General features: G+C 44.0%; 1 protein-coding gene across 1 annotated transcript in view; it reads right to left on the reverse strand.

Moving 5' to 3' along the window:
• Positions 1–849: 849 nt before the first annotated feature.
• Positions 850–19,944, reverse strand: part of LETMD1 (LETM1 domain containing 1) — an 84,954-nt gene continuing 65,859 nt past the window's right edge. The window contains exons 8-9 of the mRNA XM_069230909.1: positions 19,795–19,891; positions 850–2,922 (exon numbers count right to left, since the gene is read on the reverse strand). Of these exons, the coding sequence (XP_069087010.1) occupies positions 2,849–2,922; positions 19,795–19,891 (171 nt within the window). The 3' untranslated portion in view covers positions 850–2,848. The remainder of the gene's footprint in view (positions 2,923–19,794; positions 19,892–19,944) is intronic.

The raw sequence follows: 19,944 nt of genomic DNA on the forward strand, positions 1-19,944 counted from the left end.
TTAGTAGATTTAGATTTCTATTTTTACTTAGTTATTCAATATCAATTTAGCATTTTCGAATAATGTGTAGAGTTACAAATCGCAGATGTTTTGAACTAAAACCAATATCTAGATTTCTTTTTCTTCTAACAGGTGGAGTATTTTCTCTATGCCCCTTTTATCTTAGTGGTGTCACTATATCCCTCACACTTAGTTTTGTGTCCCCCCTTCTATTCAAATACTTCTATCTTCTAATCATATCTGATTCCTTCAATGTGCGTTCCCCAGTTCACTCCCTTGCACTACTCGTCTTCCCAGCTCTCTCCTTTCACTTCTGTCCCATTCAATCTTGCCCTGCAGCTGTTTCCCTTCCCCGTTTCTCTTGTATGCCTCTTCTCTCACAGTCCAATGCAATCTTTCTGGTAAAAACACAAAGTGTGCCCTTGTCTGTCTTGTAAGCAACTCGAAGTAGATTTACATTTTAGTGGAGAAGTGATTTGTTTTTGTTTCCAGTGGTTGAAATGAATGCAAATTGTGATTCTTCTCCGTGTTATTCATCCGTGGTAGACCTCACCTCCAACATCTCCCCTCGTTTTGAAAAAGGTTTTCAAAACATGTTTAGCCATGAAGTGGCAAGAACTGTATTTAGGGTACAGGTTTCACATTTCCTTTACATACCGGGTTTCACCTTTCAAGTCCAACCACATTACAACCCCGTCCCAATGTTTGGATCGAAGGATTATATTGACTTCCCTATCTGTTAGTCTTGGGCCTACTCATTTGAAAGACACTTGGGTGATAATCAGTCCTGTAATCTGAAGCACAATTCTTCTTTTCTGCTGCTTACAAGAAACAACAGACAGAGCAACATTTTGTGTTCACAGCCTACGCTTATTTAATTAAAAGATCATTGTCAAAAAACATAAATACATGGTAGACCAGTCCATAAATTATTTATATGCATCTATTTCCCCCATTCAAACACTATAGTGCACATATGGTTAAAAAAGATAACTTGTAAAGAAATACGATATTAAAAAATAAGACAAACCAGTGGTACAGAAAGGCAAAACTAGGCAATTATCATCACACATTAACCTGCGTGCATCACTGAACTTTTTGTACTATTGCTCATAAAAACAATTCCTTTAACATGCAGGCTTACTACCGATTTAAACCCTGTGAAGACATGGCAAAAGGATCCTCTGAAAACCAGAGGCGAGTAGGCTTGTGCATTTAAGGCTGACAGAATAAATTGTCTTTGGAATGTGGCCTTTTGACTACCAGTGCATTGAAGGAGACAGTCTCAAACAGACTTGTAGCAACATTCCCCTTGGGTCCCCAAAACACAGCCTGAGCCACCACCATATAAAGTGGGGCATGTTCTTTCTTAAAAGAATCTAGATATTAAGTTGTCCCATGACAGGTGTGACTAGTTTGTACAATCCCTCCCCTTCAGATTCTTGAAAACCTGGCCCTGCACAGGATAAAGGAAAACCCACAGGCACCAGAATGCAATGAAAAAGTATGAGTGGATGAAGATATTCCCAAATGAGATCCTATAGTTTTACCTTTTTTGTCACACTTGCAGTCAGGTCTCAGTGAAATGTGCAAACTGATGAGCAGTGTGAACGAAAGTTGATCTGTGAGAGAACTAAGGGCCCGAAGTACAACAGTAGGTAGCAATTTGCAGAGAGTAGTAAATAAAGGTGCACCAAAGCAGAAGCTCTTATCAAATGCAAAGCCTTATTTCCCCTTCCAAAGAGTCTCATATTTGGGGAAAATGGAAAAAGCTGTTTTTCGTTGTAAAATTAGGTAACAGTTAACTGGTATATGCCACAGCCTTGCAATTTTTTAAAGATAAACAATCGTCATAATTTAGACAAACCCTACCAACCACAGAGGAGCCACCCAAAACTGAAAAACAATCTTAAAATTGGCCCAATGGAGGCCCTAAGCCGAATACAATATTATTCTTTAGTTATCTATTTGATTCCTATAACATACTAAAAGTAATTACAAAAAAAAAAAAAAACCAAAAAAAAAAGGAGGTGGTTACCTGATTAACAAGGATGGAGGCACTTTGAAATTAATTACCTGAAATTGATATTAAGATGTGTTTTAAGCAATTCTTCATTGTTACCTGACATATATTAAAACAAACTTTAAGGACTCATGCACTTGGTTGCTCTGTTACAGATACTCTCAATTAATGGATAGCAGTCTAATGCTAAGAAACGTTGCTGCTCCTGGCTTGTGCTTCGCTCCTTGAGTAACAGACAGAGGGGAGGGAATAAATGCTCAAGATCTCAAGAAATAGGCCGAAGAAAGAGTGGTTTCTGTTCCACTGCTAAAATCTGGTCGTCTGTGATGGAGCAAGATTCTTTCACGGTCTAGGATGATGCATGCAGGATGCAGCAGTCGGTTTCCTGTGGTGAAATCAAGGGGTGCATGAGAACGTTTGGGTGCTCCTCAGTTCTTTTTCACAAGTAAATATATATTTCAGCAGGCAAAATTTAATAACATGGAAATAATTTACATGTCTTCTATCTATGCCTTTTTTAATGAAACGTGCTTTCAGTCTGTAACTGATGATCGGAGTGTCAGCTCAAATACTTGTTTTGAAGCACCCAGCAACAATGAACTCTGAATAATACCCACGGCTCAGCTTCTGTGGTGTTCAGATGTGTATAAAAAATTGTGTCTGCACAGTTACCAGAACAAAGTTCAGTGTAATGCCTTGGCATTTTGTGTCTGAATTGAAACCTCTGACAAACAAAATGCCAGGTCACTGTTAAGGAAAGGGACTGGCCAACATATTATCCTTTTATAAGTGGTGAAGCAGGACGCGTCCAAAGGGTCAGCATCGTCATCGCTTGGTGGCATGGAGGTAGTTGGCGGAGAGTAAAACCACGCAATGTAACAACAGCGACGCTTCAGACTCTGAAATATACAATCAGAAAATATGGCTCTTTACAATGAAATGAGGCTCGCTTACAGGTTTAAGGCACTGAGGCATTACTAGTAGCCAATAAAAACATACGGTCAGCGAATGATAAACACCAGTCTCTAAACATGTTAAAATCCGTCACCTGTTACTTCAAACCCATTACTCCAAATAAAAATCTGCACTGGATTGCCTCAACGATGCTTGTACCATGCATTTAAAGAACTTCATCTGTGGAATGCACCCACACCATCCGTATGTAATATATACTACAATTTTTTCATTTGGGGGAAGTTGTAGAAAGGGAGGTGTAAAAAAGAAAAACACAACCTATCATTATTATTATTAACGGAGGTTCAAAATCCATGATGCTGCAATGCCACTGTAGCTGCAAAATAAATGGGGGAAAGCCCTAGTAACCTCACCATACCTGAGCTAATCAACAGTAATAATACAGAACTGATGTACAGTAGGGAAAGATACCCATGAATAATGCATCACAGTGAAAAACCTAATTAATCACTGGAAAAATATTTTAATTCAAAAATATATTCTTTATACAAATCAATATCCCTTTGTCTTGCCCTTCTTCATAAACCACAACACATATAATAAATAGTCAAATACACATCACTAGAACAAATATATACATAGATATCACACCAAAATATACATAAGAGTTTACAAAAAACAAAAAGCAGGTACTAACACCCCACCGCTGCATACGTAATCTCATATTTATGTTGGAGCACAACACGTAGATTAGGTCATGTCTAGCTGTACCATACTTTTCAATAAATCTGGCCTCCATTTAATTTAAAATGGTTTTCACCTTCATTCCTGTCGTTTTATTTCTGCCACATATAATACTGACCACCAAACGTCATCCCCTTTGTGTTCTTCATCTATAAAGTGTTCTACCCGGGGGACCCTTGTACCGAACATCTAATTCTAGATCTATATTGTAAAATACGTGATTTAACTGGTTGTACAATTTGGCCAATTAATACCAGTGGACAAGGACATCTTGGACAATAGATAACGTTTTTCGTATTGCAGTTAGAAAATCTAACCTGTTTGTGTATTTTTCCATTGACACTTATCCCTACTATACATCAGTTCTGTATTACTATTGCAACGCCACTGTAGGCAGTGTCACAGCATACTGTGTCAAGCTTGTAAAACTTCAATCTGTGGGGGCCCTGGCCAACGAGGCCATCATGGCAGAAGCAGTCTGCTAGAGCTTTGCTTGGGAACCCCCGTAATCCCGCATAAATCCGGTACAAACATGACCATCGGATCATGAAGCGAGCCCGCTGGCCTCCCTGGGTGGACCCGCGTAAGAATGCCAAAGAGCGACAACCGAGGTCGGGTTGTGAGAGCTCCAAATGCTTGGTGGAGAGGGCTACGGCCGCAATCGTGATTGGAGCAGCCTTGCCCCTGACTTGCAGCCAGCCCTGAGGAGAACCGGACCAGGAGCCCATGACAACGACCCGATGTAAAGAAATGGGGACGGACATGCGGGCCCCCTCTTGTGGCCATGATGGCGAGGGCAAAGCCGCATGGGCCTGGTCAAGCCAGCCACCTGCAGGGGAGAGCTGGGAGCGTGCTTGGCGGTACCTCCCTCCCCCCGCTCTGCCCGCCGCCCAGATCAGGCACCGAGAAGAAGGTGCGGAGTGCCATGAAATGGAGCCTGGAGTCAGACCGGTTGCGGTCCACTCCGTGCATGCGGCCTGCCCCGACTGGGATGGAAGGACTGGGGCCCGCGCTGGAGAGTGAGGTAGGAGCCCTGACACTGGAGCTGGAGCGTGTGAGGGGAGGACGACGTGTGGAGCCTCGCTTTCCCGCAGAGGCAAGACAGAGATGAGGCAGCGTGCATTACACCACCGGGGCCACAGGGCGGCCCGTGCCCTGCCAGGTGAGTGCCTGGCAGTGTGGTTCCCTCCACACACTACCTGCCCGCCAGATCAACGCCCCTGACCCCAGTGAGAGGACCCAGGGGTGAAATATCGGAGAGTGGTGGCTGGGCCGCAGTGAGTGGATCCGGGGTTGCAGGCGAGCAGCTGCGGCCGCAACCGAGAGACCCTGGACGGCCGTCCTTCGCTGGGGGAGGCGGACGTGCGGAGCTCCACCCCCCCCCCCCCGCTGGACTGAGCTGATAGGAGGCGTGTAGCCTGGCATGGACGTACCTCACGATCCTCCCGGTGGAGCCAAGTGAATGTCTACAGTGTGCTACTGCCCATCCCCACCAGTCTCCTTACAGTCCACACAAACTTTGCTCTCCTATGCTGCCCTGGCTGGTTGGAGCTGGGGCCTTGAGGGGTGCGCCACTGACAGCAATCCATGGCACTGGGGGGCGGAGATGGTTGGCCCCCTGGACTCTCCCCTCCTTTTGTAGTGGCTGAAGTGGTGACCCGCTCTCGGCTGGGTGCAAGGACTTCAGTGGAACTCCCAAATGACAGAGAGGGCCGTGACCCCGACTGTCAATGCGAGGTGCAGAAAAGCCCTGAGGGAGATAGTCTGAATTATCTGCAGTTTGTTTTGGGATGAACTCTGCCCGGGTCATGGAGACTGGGGGCCTGCCGCATGGAGGTGCAAGGCCCTATGAGACTTCGGCTGGATCCTTGGGCCCTGCAACCAAACTCCTGGCTGTGGAGGGGGTTTTCTCCCCCATTCCCTTCCCATTTCCTTCCCTCCCTGTGAGGCGAGGTGAAGGGAGTGTGAGGTCGCCTCCCGTTGACTGAAATGCTACCTCAAAGGACAGTGCTTATTGCCCATTGGCCACTGAATTGAATATTACAGGGGACCAAGACTCTTGGTGTGGGACCTGGTGCCGGAGGTTTGTGGGTGTGCGCCACACACTATCCCAGAGTGGTGGGGTGGTCCCGGTGGAACGAGCTGTGTGGTCCTTGCCCAGAGAGTGCTGGGGATCCTTCTCCACTCAGAAGTTCAAGCGGAGACCACTGGACTATCATCGAAATGGGCAATGACAGACACACTCGCTGTACCATGTCCTGAACACAGATTGACCATGGGGCTGCCGGTGGCTTCCAACGCAAAGGACTCATCAGTCTCCCTGTCCAGTGACCTTGCTGTCACTCTCCAAGCCATCCAGTCATCCCAAGCGGTGGTAGAGACGAAGTTTGGAGGAGTATGCATGAACGTGACACTATTTCGATAGGCTTTCTGAAATGCCACTGCAGGCATCGTAGAAACGGAATCCCATATATCTACAGTGGAAGATGACATCACAATGCTTAAATCCTAGGTATCCTCGTTACTCACCCCCACCGCCAACCTCTACAGACGGGCTGAGGATGCTGAAAATCTCTCCGGGCGCAACAACCTGTATGTGGTGGGTCTTTCAGAGGGAGCCGAGGGTGCTGATCTTAGGAAGACAGCTGACTTCGTGGAAAAACGGATTAGATCCTGGGTACCTCCAGATCTCCTGTCACCCTGGTTTGCAGTGGAGAGGGCTTACCGGGCACTGATCCCCTAGCTGCCTCCTAGGCCCCCCAGACCTATCATTGCACGTATCCTTAACTACAGAGACAGACGTGGTCCTTAGGGAGGCCCGTAAGCAGTCGGACCTCCGCTGTTATGGCACCAAAGTTCTTATATTTCCCGACTACACCTGTGAAGTACAATAAGAACAGAAATGATACACAGACGTTAAGCAAAAACTTAAGAGCTATGGGGCTTCAATATCGTCTGTTGTTCCCAGCCCAGCTACGGGTCATCCACAAACAAGTCACATTTCTTTGACGTTCTAAAGAGGCCTGGCAATGGCTCACTGAAGACTGCCACTCCGGAGACCATCCGCCAACTATGAACACATCTGAATTGAAACATCAAAACCCACTGACCAAGCAAAAGAGGAAACGCAACCGATCCCGGAGGCTACGAAGGAGTGCTCGCTCAGCGTCCCCGCCTCGATCCTCTCTGGGTCAGGCCTCACCCAGGCACCACTCGGCATCAAGGCCGATCCTGGACGGAGATGATCAAGAGAGGGATGCGGCTAGATCCAACTCACCCCAGTCACCAGCCGCATTAACTCTCCAAGTTGACTCGGATCTGTCTCGTAGCCTGGCCCCTAGCCCTCGAATTCCACCGGCCGGCGGGCCTCTCCATGGACACGGAGGACTTTACGATCGAGGAAACCATCCTGACAGTAAGGATATGAACCGTGTGGAGCTCTCTTGCAGGAACAGAACACTGAGGATAAGGGTTACATGAGAAATGCCTTGATATTGTTTGCTCGCTTTGAGCGGGTGTTCCCCCCCCCCCCCCCCCCAAATCAGATGTTTTCCTAATGGAACATAATGTGCCAGTTTTAACCTTCGTGGGTAGAAGTATAGGGAGGGGTGGGAGTTGGGGGGGGTGGGATGTTGTATGCTTATTATTGCTTCACCTTGGCTATTTAATGTACGTGCTACATGTCCTGTCTCTTCCTTTTCCCTCAAAATGCAGCACACACTTCAACAGAAGCCTGAAGTGCGGCTTAAGTCTGCTACGGTTACACAACACGGGGTCAACGAGCCCCACTTCTAAAATGGAGCTTGTGGGGGGTCCTCCCCCCTTGAAATCTGATAGGCATTATCGATCACCGATCCCAATGGTATTTAGCTTTATAAATTATTGATTGATTGAATGTCGTGGAATGTTAACGGTCTCTTGGATTGGGTGAAGTGTGCAGATGTATTTACATTTGCTCACCGCCACCTCCCTGACATACTACTACTCCAGGAAACCCATCTTAAGGGATCGAGCTGCCCGTTCCTTGCCCGCAAGGGGTTTGACTGAGTCTACCACTCAGGATATACCTGGGGTGCCATTGTCTTGAAACGCTCCTTCCCCATGACAGTCACAAGTGTGTTCCACGACCCACAGGATCGCTTCATAGGCCTGACAGGGACCCTAGAAGGGCAGTTGGTGCACCTTGTCAGTGTATGTGCAGTCCGCAACTCTTCTCAATTGCTTTAACAGTCTATTGGAAGTCCTCCTGAACCTCCCGAAGCACATCACAATTTTAGAAGGAGACTTCAATGTGGTCCCAGACCTGGATTTTGACGTTTTGGGATCCCCCTCGAATGCGAGACGGACTGGGACAGGCCACCTCAGGGGATGGGTCGGTAGGCTCGGCTATGTGATGCTTGGAGGACCAGGCACCCGTGCAACCGTCAATTCATCGATACTTAGGCCATACATCGTGTCTGCTCCAGTATCAACGGATTCTCCTACCGTCTATGTCCTGCAAGCTCTTGTCCCAAATCCAAATCCTCCCTTGCAGGATCTTGGACCACTCCGCTGTCCTGTCTAGTGTGGGCTTCCCAAGACTTGACCAGAGACCAAAGTGGCACCTCAACAGCTGGTATCTTCGAAACGACCAGTTTGTCCAATTTCTGCAAGAAGAATTACAGGCGTACTTCAAATCGAATGAAGGGTCTTTCTCACAAGTCACCCCACTACGGGTCTTGCGCAAAGTAACCATATGAGGACATGCCAAGGGTCGGATTTGTGACCAGGAGCGCAAGAGAGCCCAATATACTACCCAGCTGGAGGCACGGGCCCTTCGGCTGGAGAGGGACCTCACTTACGACTCTCGGGAGGAGATCTCCCGCCAGCTAAGCCTGGTCCGCGAGGAGATATCCCAGCACTCACTGGAGGCTGCCAAGCACCTGTGGAGAGCCACTACAGCCCAGGTCTACGGTGGGAGGACAAAAGCGTTAAGTTGCTGCATTGGTTAGCCTCACATCATCACGCTTCGAGAATTATACCAGAGATCATTGATGAGGAAGGCATGCAGAGGCGCTCTCTTCCAGAGATTGCCCAGGCCTCTGCCCATTAATATGAACAATTGTACACTCCCCGGGGCAGCGAAGTTCACACTCCAACAGTCATTTTCTGGAGGCAATACCCCTTCCCCGTCTGTCCCCTGAGGAATCACAAGTCCTAGATGAACCCCTTGCTGATGTAGGGGTTGGGGATGCGATATCTAGATTAACAGCCGGTAAGACGCTGGGCCCCAATGGTTTTCCATCTTAGTACTATACATGGTTCTGGGATATCCTTTTTCCCCATCCGTTCTCATGATATGGTTAGGCCTGCCAGCTTCCCTTTAGAGATGGACCAAGCTACAATAGTACTTTTTCCTAAAACACAGCCACCATCGACATCTTGCAAAGAGTACCATTCCATATCACTCCTCAACATAGAAATCAAAATGTTTGCGACCATACCGGCCAATAGACTTGAAGCAGTCCTCCCTAAACTGATCCACCCAGATCAATGTGTCTTTATGCCTTTACGCAGCACAAGACATTGTTTTTGAAGATTTCAGGTGGTCCTGACCCACCGTCACAGGCTATCAAGGGGCTGCTTCTAATTGATTTTGAAAAGGCATTTGACATGGTGGATTGGGAGTACATTCAGTCAGTGCTGACACGTGCAGGTCCGGGGACCTAGGTTCCGGGCCATGGTGAAGGCGCTGTACTCTACACTGTCGGCTCGAGAGCAGGTTAATGGGGTACTGTCAAAAGCCTTCCCAATACGACAAGGAACCAGACAGGGATGTCTACTGTCGTCACTCCTCTTCACGCTGGTGATCGAGCCGCTGGCCCACCTCATTTGTACTGATACACAGCTCAGAGGGTGGAGGTGGGAAATGACGGAGGAGGATTGTATAGCGTTGTACGGAGACAACGTTCTACTATACTCTCTATACTTTGAGGACACCGCGCATAACAGCCTCCGCTGTATCCACCTGCTCCATAGGTTCGGAATTCAGTTGGGCCTTAAGGTGAACCCAGAGAAGTCAGTACTGATACCCCTTAGCCTATCAAAAGACTGCTTTGACTAGCAGACTAATATTCCTGTTCATAGACTAAGCTTTAAATACCTGGGTGTGTGGGTCACGTTCCACCCAGAGCTTGCCTGGTCTCTCAATCTCCAGCCGTCGGTTAAGAAAGCTAAGACCGACCTCACCCTTTGCAATCTTTCCCCCTGAACATGATGGGGCATATAGCCCTGTTCAAAATGATGCTCCTCCCCGTTTCTTGTATGTCTTTCAAAACCTGCCACCTCACCTACCCAGATCATGGTTCAATGCTTTTGAGAGCATGGCACGGCATGTTTACAGGCCATGCTCTATGGGTCTCCCATACCTGAATCCACTCCCTTGGTAATCCAGGAAGTCTTCCAGGACTGGAGGGCAGCATTCCGACACACGATGGGGTAACCAATTCACTCACAAGACCCTCCTTTGCAATGGTACCTGGTTGGGGGAGGTTGCAGCTCTCCCGGGGTTTGGGCCCGGGACCGAATAGCAATAACATGATTAGGAGATATATGGTCAGGGACACTGATTCGTACCTTTCAAGACCTCCAAAGTAACTTTGCTCTCACTCTCCCAATTCTACAAGTACCTGCAGTTGAGGCACTCTCTCCAGGCCCAGATTACAATGTCAGACCCATTACCTGAATTTAGCCCCATAGAAGCAAAACTCCTTATGGGTTACCTGGGGCAAGGGGGTATCTCCCAAATATATCATAGATTGATTGCCAATACGCCTGACACACTGGAGTATCTGCAGAACAGGTGGGAGGGATGGATTGGCACCCTGGCGGAAGAGGACTGGTGCAATGCCCTGGTGACCCCACGGCAGCTTGCCTTTTCCTACAGATTGCAGCTAGTGCCGACATACTAGCTACACACTATCTTACGCCTCTTCGTATGCATAGGCCTGTCCTCCGTCCCAAACCATCCTGTCCTAAATACGGGCACGAGTCAGCAGATTTCTACCTCATGGTGTGGGTCTGTCCGGTAATCACACTTTATTGGGCCGGAGTAACGCAGGAACTGACACAGACCTTAGGCTGGGAAGTGCCCCTTTCTCCCAAGCTGATATTACTTGGGGTGATGGAGGGCAAGGGGGGCTCGAGAGCCGAAAGATTATTCCTGGGTACAGCTCTGCTGGTGGCCAAGAGAAACACTGCTGCACGCTGGATGTCATCCTCCCTCGCGCCTCATGTGAGTGGCGAAGAGGGGTGGACTGGTTCGCCCGACTGGAACGAGTGGTGTACGAGGCCCGAGGGTGTCTGTGGAAGCACGATAGAGTCTGGGGCAAATAGCGGGGCCTATTGGGCTAAGGTGGTTGGGACAAGAGGGGGTGGGGGAGGGGGGCTCACGAGTAAAAATACTCTCATACTGTGATCATACTGATGGAAAGACAAAGGTGGTTGTTCTTCATTTCCAGGTGCCTGGTGAGCTGCTTTTGTGTCATAATCTTAATGTTACTGCTTTTGCATGTATAATAATAAAACTCAATAAAATTGGCTTATCAAAAGAAAAGACTTTGATCTGTGAAATAAATAGCCTGAGAATTCTTCCATCACAATATATAAGTTTTCGAAGTTCAACCAAAACATGAACCTTATCATTTCTTAATGTGGTAATTAGAACTCATTAAAATGCCTAAATATGATGTCCTGAACGCCTTGCTAATTTTGTAACTTCCAACTGTGATTTCTAAAAACAGTTGTTCAGTAAGCTGTTAAAGGATTTATCACCAAACAGTTGTGAACATCTTCACAATATCGAGTTTCATTAAGTAAAATAAACTTCTCACCAGAACAAGCATGTATGTTTAGGATACAGGGATTACAACTTTTCTAATGAACAAAAGATTTATTCTTGGAAATGCATGCATCACATATAAAACCGTTCCTCATAATTTTCTGCCACACATTGAACAGAAATGAAATATTTTGAGAACAAAAAGACACTCAAAGACAAAAGAAACGTCACTGTACAATTCAAGAAACAACAACCGTCAATTTTTCAAGTACTGCACCAAGAATCTGACCTGTCAGGCCCCAACAACAACCTCTAACACGAACTTCAAAATACGGATGACAAAGTTCTTAGTAGACTGTAAAACAGAAGGCCAGTCTACCATCCTAAGCTCAACCTTACAAACATTTTAACATAGTGAAACATAGCAAAAGATTAGCTGAATGACCATTTTCACTGCTTACAACTGCAAGCAAGTTACCCTTAAAGTAAATAAAAGTTCTGAAAAGCGTGACGTTTTCTTTGACCTTTTTATACCAGTATATGCGTAACCTCACGCAGTAGCATGATAAGGACCACCTAAATGGCAATGTCGGGCACATCAGAGTAATAGTCATTGGAAGGAGAGGAACAGAAGGGAGGCTGATGCTGAAGGCAGTCTGGGTGGCGGCAGAGGGAAACCAATCGGAAGAAACGTTCTTCATGCATTCAGAGACAGCACTCACATTGTGCCTAGACAAAAGAGCACAAATGGATAATAAAAACAGCCACAGGTAGAATGTCTCACAGAAAGCCATGACGGACCATGATGCACCAAAGAAAACCTAAGAGGTCACAAAGGTAGATTATCAGAACCTGCAATGAGGCCAATTAAGAAATTTAATTTTTATTTTGTGCATTAAACTCAAATGTTACCCAACATAAATTGTTAGGCATAACTAAACTGGCCATGACATTAAAAGTTGAAGGAAAGTTCTGGACACACAAAATAAGAGTTGGGAAAACTAACAAATCCTGAGACCATATATAACTCAGACACACTAAGAAAACAGTAAACATTATGGGACACATTTTCAAAATATAAAGAAAAAAAACAAATATGATGAACTGCTTACAATATGCACAAAACTGTGAAAAGAGCAGGACTGGGGTGGTCTATGTTTCTGGGGTGACCAAGGAGGAACCTTGTTCTGGACTTTAGTTGATGATATGGCATTGCGCTGAAACTGCAATCAACATAAAGCTTATGAGTACAGAGAGCCACATATTTACCATGCCACTACTCACTGTGACCACCGGCAGAAAGTGATCCATGAAGCAATTAGAACCCAAAACACCCCAGTGCGATTTCTGCTTTTGCTGCAGTGCAAAAGGCAGCTAAAAACAACTTTAAAGACTGTGCAATGGAAGAACAGATATGACAAAGGAAATACAAGTGACTAGTGTCTAAGCAAGGCCAAATAAAAGCTTCATCTTGTTGAGAACTACAACACTGAATGCAATGCACTCATCTATCACAACGTTAAGTAAAGTAAAGGACAAGTGTGATAGTCTTGAAAATCATTCAAGACAATATAAAAAGAAGAAATGTGGAAGGATCCTTGAAATGGCAAACATTGAGAACTTCTGTTCTATCACGATTACTTTGCAGGTATAGTAAAAGCACACACAGTTGGGGCATGGAGGTCTTCAACAGGATCTCGCTGAGAAATATTTTGGCCCAATTAGCTTCTTGTTCACCTAAAGACAAGCCGCTATAAGTAGCAAGAAGATCTAACACCATTAAGTTTAAAGACTCTTAAATACCAAGTTCTATCACTAATATCGGATTAATAAAAGGACAGCCCTAATGGAAGTAATGAGAAAATTCAGAACACAACAGATTGGATACAAATGGGAAATTCAATCTGTTATGTGGTTTCAGTCAGATGGAACATCTCACACAATTATTAAGAAGGAAAAACAGATATCCAGTTAGCTGAAAGAAAGGCTTCCGATTCTCAATGCAAAAGATAGCAGGAACCCAGAAATGGAGGGAAATGGAATCAAGTTTGAAACAATCCGAGAAGAAGTGGTAGTAGGAGTTTGCTTACTACATAAACTGACCTGACTGAACTGACAGAGAAAGAACCCAAGATTGCTAATTAATTCACAGTTCCTCATTAGCTGGTGAAGGCTGGCTGGCTAAGGAACTGAATTCACCACCTTGTTTACGGTAACACTATTCAGGTACTGTAAGCTCAGGGAATATCTGCTAAACCAAGTTGAATTTCCATCGAGGGGACGTAAGGGAAAAGAGTGGGAGGGTAAAATGGAAATTTAATGGATATCACAATCAACACCCCCCAACCCGATGGTCTATTTTATCAAACATATGTGGATGCCAAAGACCTTGATTAAGAACCTTAAGATGTAGGGAGCTCGGATCCCCAAATCCCTAGATACATTATGCACACAGGACAACAATCCACCTTTCTAAACATACCAGGCTAATGAATCAACTTCTATTTGACTAAGTTTCAAAATTCAGCCAAACAAGAGGCATGCAGAGTAATATTTGCAATGCATAAAAAGCTATCATTCGAAGTGATTAATGTAATTAGAGATAAAAAAGAAGGATAATGTGTGATGGCTGTGGGAAAAAGAGCGGGTGAAATTGAACTCTAGTTATTTATCCTAAACGCAAATCAATAGAAATTCTAACTCTCTAAAACTGACATAAGGGAGGGAAAGAAGGATGGATGACCTAACAGGTTTTGTAACTTCAATTTAATAATCCCCTTCTGTTAGCAAACCTCTGATCAACAGGTACCCAGGTTGTGGAATATCTTAGATTAATTTGATACAAACTGAAAAATCAGAAAGAACATTCCTTAGAATTAAACAAAGGTTCTATGAAAAAAGAAGGTAAACATTTAGGGCCAGATATAAAAAGCATTTTTGCTGTCACAAATCCTACAATTCCCAAATATCACAGGGTTTGCAAATGCAAAATGGTTTTTGTGATCCATTTCAAATTGTATTTAGGTATAGGAGTGAAAGTGGTTGCAATGGCCTATATCAAACCACTGATCAGTCCAAGAGAGATCTAAGGTGGTGCTAACTGCTTCACAACGACATTTGTGAATTACGTTAGCAGCTTTGGGCAAAGTAGGAAGCATTCCAGGGAGATTGATGCCTCCTTCCCCGATGGATGATTTCTCAAACATCTTTTTTTCTTTTTTTAAAGCAGGACCATCTCCTTATGGAAAACATGTTGCTTTGAAAAAAAAAAAAAAGATTCCCGTATGGAAACACAAACACAAAGATGGTGATCCACCACCCCTGTGTTTGTAACAAACCATTGGGGGGGGGGTCAGTCACATATAGCCAGCTGCCTAATAAATGTTAATTAGGTAGGTCGCGCTTGGAAAGACCCAGATCAGTTAGGATTTACAAAAAACACAAGCAAACATTTGGTAATATAAAACCAGTACTCCATTTGACTGACAAATCATACAAGCAGATTATACAAAGCCAATTAGACATGTCAGTCAGTCAAAACTTTTATTGTATGCCTATTTAAAATATTTACAATTACCACCTTCTTTCTTAATCAAATGGAAGATCATGACAGATGAGCAAACATGAACAATAGTACGTACTTTCGGAGACAAAACAAAGCAACAATTATTCCTTCTCATCTTAAAAGTATCACAAAAGTTAAAAAGACCCGGACAGATATATAGAAAATGATGATAAAAGGCCTCTGGATACTAGTAGTACAAGTCAATAACACTTTGCCAGAAGGAGAATACAATCTGCCCAGTTATCTCATGTATTACAGTTTAAAAGGGTGCACGCTAGATAAGTTGAAGTGGAATTGTCCAGTATTCTAGTTTGAATACTGCTCTGCAGTCTGATTTACCGGGGTAATAAGTCTAACTAATCTTGGAACATTCTTTCAGAAGTTTTTGTAATTGGTGGATGTACTTTCCAAATCTGGCCCAATCAGATGGCTCCTGCAGATAAAAACAAAGATCCTTGCCTCATTAAAAGTTCTTATTCCATGTGTCAAAAACGGGGTTTTACCAAAGTGTGACATGCGTTTAACAGTGCCGTACAGCAGCATAATAGGTGGTTAAAAGACTCAGATTGATAGCCACAAAGCCTGCAGTTCAAGATCATAGAGAAGGAATGCCATTTTGGGTTTGTGTCCTTAATGTGGAGAGCCTGGAGCCTTGCCACCATGATTTGTGTCAGGAAAACTTTCCCAATTGCACACTTTAGATTTGGCTGCGGCGTCAGGGACTGTGGATATTTATCATAGGAAAGTGAAATGGCCGCTGTCACCGGTGAGCTGTTCAGTTTCACCAGGTCACTTGACATGGAGAGAGTTTTTATCTGCTTTTTCAGTACAGCTTTAAGCGCAGTATGGGAAGGCACCTTCTGATCTATTTGAAGGGTTCCAAACGCTTTGGATAAGTACAGCGCCCAATGGTTAATTTTTGAGTCAAAGATTGAAGGCAGAGCTGCTTTCAGTGTATTTGGCAGGGCTATGATGGTTCTGCAATAATACTGTAAAAAACGCCCATATTAGCCCACTTCTCACCTTCCAGGCCAAGTTCTACTCTGATCAGACAACCTCATAAAGACCGAGGTAACATAAACACTCTATTATAAGATTTAACTTGTATTTTTTCACTGTTGTAGTGAACTGCCCAGGAAAAGCTTCATGACCATAATTTACCACCGGTTAAAGTGAGGCCCTCGGCATGCGTCGTATTGGGAATGACAAGGGGCTTTCCAGTAGAGTGTTAAACTTTCATACTCTTGAAATTATAAATTCAGCCTTAGCTTTGAGATGAGACAAATGGGTAAGTCAGCCACACTCCTAAGGAGTTATATGATTCTGCCGCACTAATTTTTAAAGGGCCCATATTCCGGATGTTTTGGACGAACCCCTGAAAGTTATTTCTTTGGTCTTCGCTGTGTTTGCCTTCTTTTTATTTGTCTTGTTGAAGTTGCTGAGGGCGGTTAATACTTTTTGAAGCCAAATTCTGGAATGGTCTAGCTAGCAGAACAATATCATCCGCTTATTGTAACAGCGTGGCTTTAAGATCTCTAAATCTTGGTGGAACCAAGTTGGCACATTTTAAAGCTAGGATCATATCCGCTGTATACAAGTTAGCAGTGGGGCCAGGAGGCAGCCTTGCTTTAGGCCATTGTTTGTGGGAATTTTCCTAGTTGCGATAGTTTGTGACAACTTGACCCTCACCCAGGTCGACATATAGAGTGATACTATTGCCAGCAGCAGATTATTCGGGATGCCCCAACCTTGTAGCTTCCTCCATAAAAGGATTCTATCCATTGAATCTAGGAGGAGCAGAATAATCGACAAAGCAGGCATGGAGGGGAGGAGACGTCTTGCTCGAAGCTTGATGTAAAATGTAGGAGAGAGCCACTATGTTGTCCGTGATTGAAGAGTTCGCCCTGAAGCCTGTTTGCCACAGCAGGACTATCCCATTTGCATCCACCCAATTTTCCAGCTCTTTTAGAAGGACAGAGGAATACGCCTTGGCTTCCATGTCCAGAAGGGAGATAAGGCAATAGTTAGCTCTGTCCTGCTTGCCACCTTTCTTGTATATTGGATGTAACATAGAACCCCTCCAGCTGTTGGGTACCTCCTGGGTCAACACGCATGTGCAGTAGTGTTGAGAGTGTTGTAGACCACAGCTCTATATCATTCTTAAAGACTCGGGCAGGAATATCTGTTGTGTGAAATTAAACAAGATCTTTATAGATGGCAGTCTATTTTTATATCTTGGATAAATAGGAAATCCGTCCTAAAATTAATATTCTCCTAAGATTACTGTATATGTTGCAAGCAGTGTCGGTGTTGATTTCTAGACCAGAAATGTTAAGCACTTAATAAGCCTGTGATGCACTTGCATGGCAGAGGAAAATAAAATGGTTACCAAGGAAGCTAATGCAGAGGGGACTAGGGCTTCTGAATATTGAACACTATCATAGTGCTGCACAAAAGAGTAGTATTAGATGGTCCTTATAGGCCACAGAAAAACAATGGCCCTCATATAGACTGCACACTAACAAGCATATCAACGTGGGACCTCTTGTCCCTTCCTAAGCAATACAAACCAATTATACCATATGTATCTGAAGCAGTGCTCACTCATTGACATCGGAGACAAATTATCGAAAAACGCGAATGCCACATTCCTATCTCCCTTCAACCCAATACTTTGAAACCTGGATTCAGCATAGCACTCACTGGAGACTACTTCATGATATAGAAGGAAGGATAGTGTCATTTGCTGATGCCCTATTTAACGAAGGGCAGATCAAAATGTGTGAATCTTTGAAGAGGGACTATTAAGCTGAGGAACAGGAAAGGCTTTCCTATAGACAACTCGGGCTTTGGGAATTTTTCCTGATTAATAAAGAGGCAGGACAGGAATCCTATAAGGGCCTTACCGCTAATTTATAAGCTGCATTATTATCACGGTGTAGGGCACGCCGAATTGGAAGGTTATGACCACATGGGAAAGATTTGGGAAAGAGTCATTATTTCAGAATAATGGGAAAAATTGTGGCGGCACTTGCCAAAGAACGGTGTGCATATGACACCAGACAAATTAAAAAAATATATATCTTTGTACTTGTGATTGTGTTGAAGGGAATGCAGGAAGAAGGAGGATGAGGATATGGTGGTCATGTCCATGCTTATAAACATATTGGAGTGAAGTGATGAGTCCCATCAAAAAATCTTTAGGATATCCAATACCAAATTAACTCTCTAACAATAATGGGCATACGCCCGTGAACAATGAGAGGCTTGTCAAGAAATGTTGACACTCAGATTATACATATTGTTGGCAAGAAGAAAATAGCAACAAATTGGCAAAAAATACATTGTCCCTCTATAAATAGTTGGTGAAGAGAATATGGACAATCACAGTGATGGAAATGCCGGCACATGATCTGAGAAACTAACACAATGTGTGATTACAATATATTGGGACCCATATTAAGCGTCCGAATTGCGAAGACATGTGTTATGCAAACTCCGATGTTTTGAAAAGATTTGTACCAAATAACATTAATCAAAGAGAGATGCCACCCATAACAAGATGTAATAAGCTTTTTCATTTCAACCTGTTCTGGTAAAATGGGCCTAAGGGTGAGGGAAGAGGTTGGTTTTTACCAGGTATAAAAACAACCTGTCTAGAGTAAATGGGAAAACTCTAAAGCTTTATGTTTCTGGATGGTCAATTTATGTTACTGTTAAAATCAATAATACATTTTCAAAAAGATGCCCTTAAAGAAAACAATGGCAAGCGAAGTGGCAGTATGTGGGTCTTGAAGTATTAAAGAGCCAGTCCTCTACCAATAAAAATCATTCACTTTCCTGATACCCAGGTACAAACCAGAGAAAGCAAAACATTTCAGGCTTCATATGTAACATCAAACTCATTTTGGATTTCAAGGACTAAATGCTAATAAAATGAAGTACAGATTTATAAACAGCTACAACTTGAAACAAATTTAGTAATGCTATGTAGTGTTCAAAGAAAAATGCTCTGTATGTATTATACATTTTATCCTGTGGAAGGGAAAGCAGTGCCTACATCCTGATACTCCAGGAAGGATTATCATTCCAGTGCTTAAATAACATTAAAGGAGCAGACTGAATTAGGGGTACGACAGGTAAAGCATGTAATATAGTGCCCTGCCTGGAGGGACTCAAAGAGTGCTGAAGTTCACCTCCTACTCCTCACACTACCTGTCAACCTCACTACAAAGTAAGACTGGATTTAACCATTAAAGTAACTCTGTAACCACTCCATCCTCACCGTGCCCCCAAGCCTTAAGGGTGGAATTATGCAGTTAAGATTTTGTAGACTATTCAAGTATTGTGCAATGTTTTCAGTGAAAGAGCAGCTGGTGGATGTGTCTAGAGGTGGATCCTGTCATCCTGCATGTTTTCATGGAATGTTGCTGATGCATCATTATCATCTAAAGGACACACTCTGAATCGCTACTCAAGTGTGAACAGGGTGAAGAGGTATTAGTTAAAATCAACTTTATTCCCCCAAATGAAAAAATACATTATAGAACACAGGCTGGTCGTTACTTTTTTAAGTGCTCTGTTCTTGAAATTCAGATTTCAAAGAATACTCACGTTCTCTTGACTTTTTGCTACATTACTGGTAAGCTTCTTGCCTTGACCTTAACCGTGATATGCCAATCAGATATGACTTTTCCGAATAATACTGTAACAAATAAGTAATTTTACCTTTAAGGTTGTCGGAGAGTTTGAGCCACTGGGTCAACCAAGTTCTGCATTCTGATGAACTAATTTCCACAGAGTTCAGTCCACGGACATAACAAGCCTGGGGAGTAAATTAAACAAGCAAGTAAGATTGTGTAAGGAACCATATTTGCT

Source organism: Pleurodeles waltl, chromosome 4_2, assembly GCF_031143425.1.
Source record: "Pleurodeles waltl isolate 20211129_DDA chromosome 4_2, aPleWal1.hap1.20221129, whole genome shotgun sequence".
Taxonomy (NCBI): Eukaryota; Metazoa; Chordata; class Amphibia; order Caudata; family Salamandridae; genus Pleurodeles; species Pleurodeles waltl.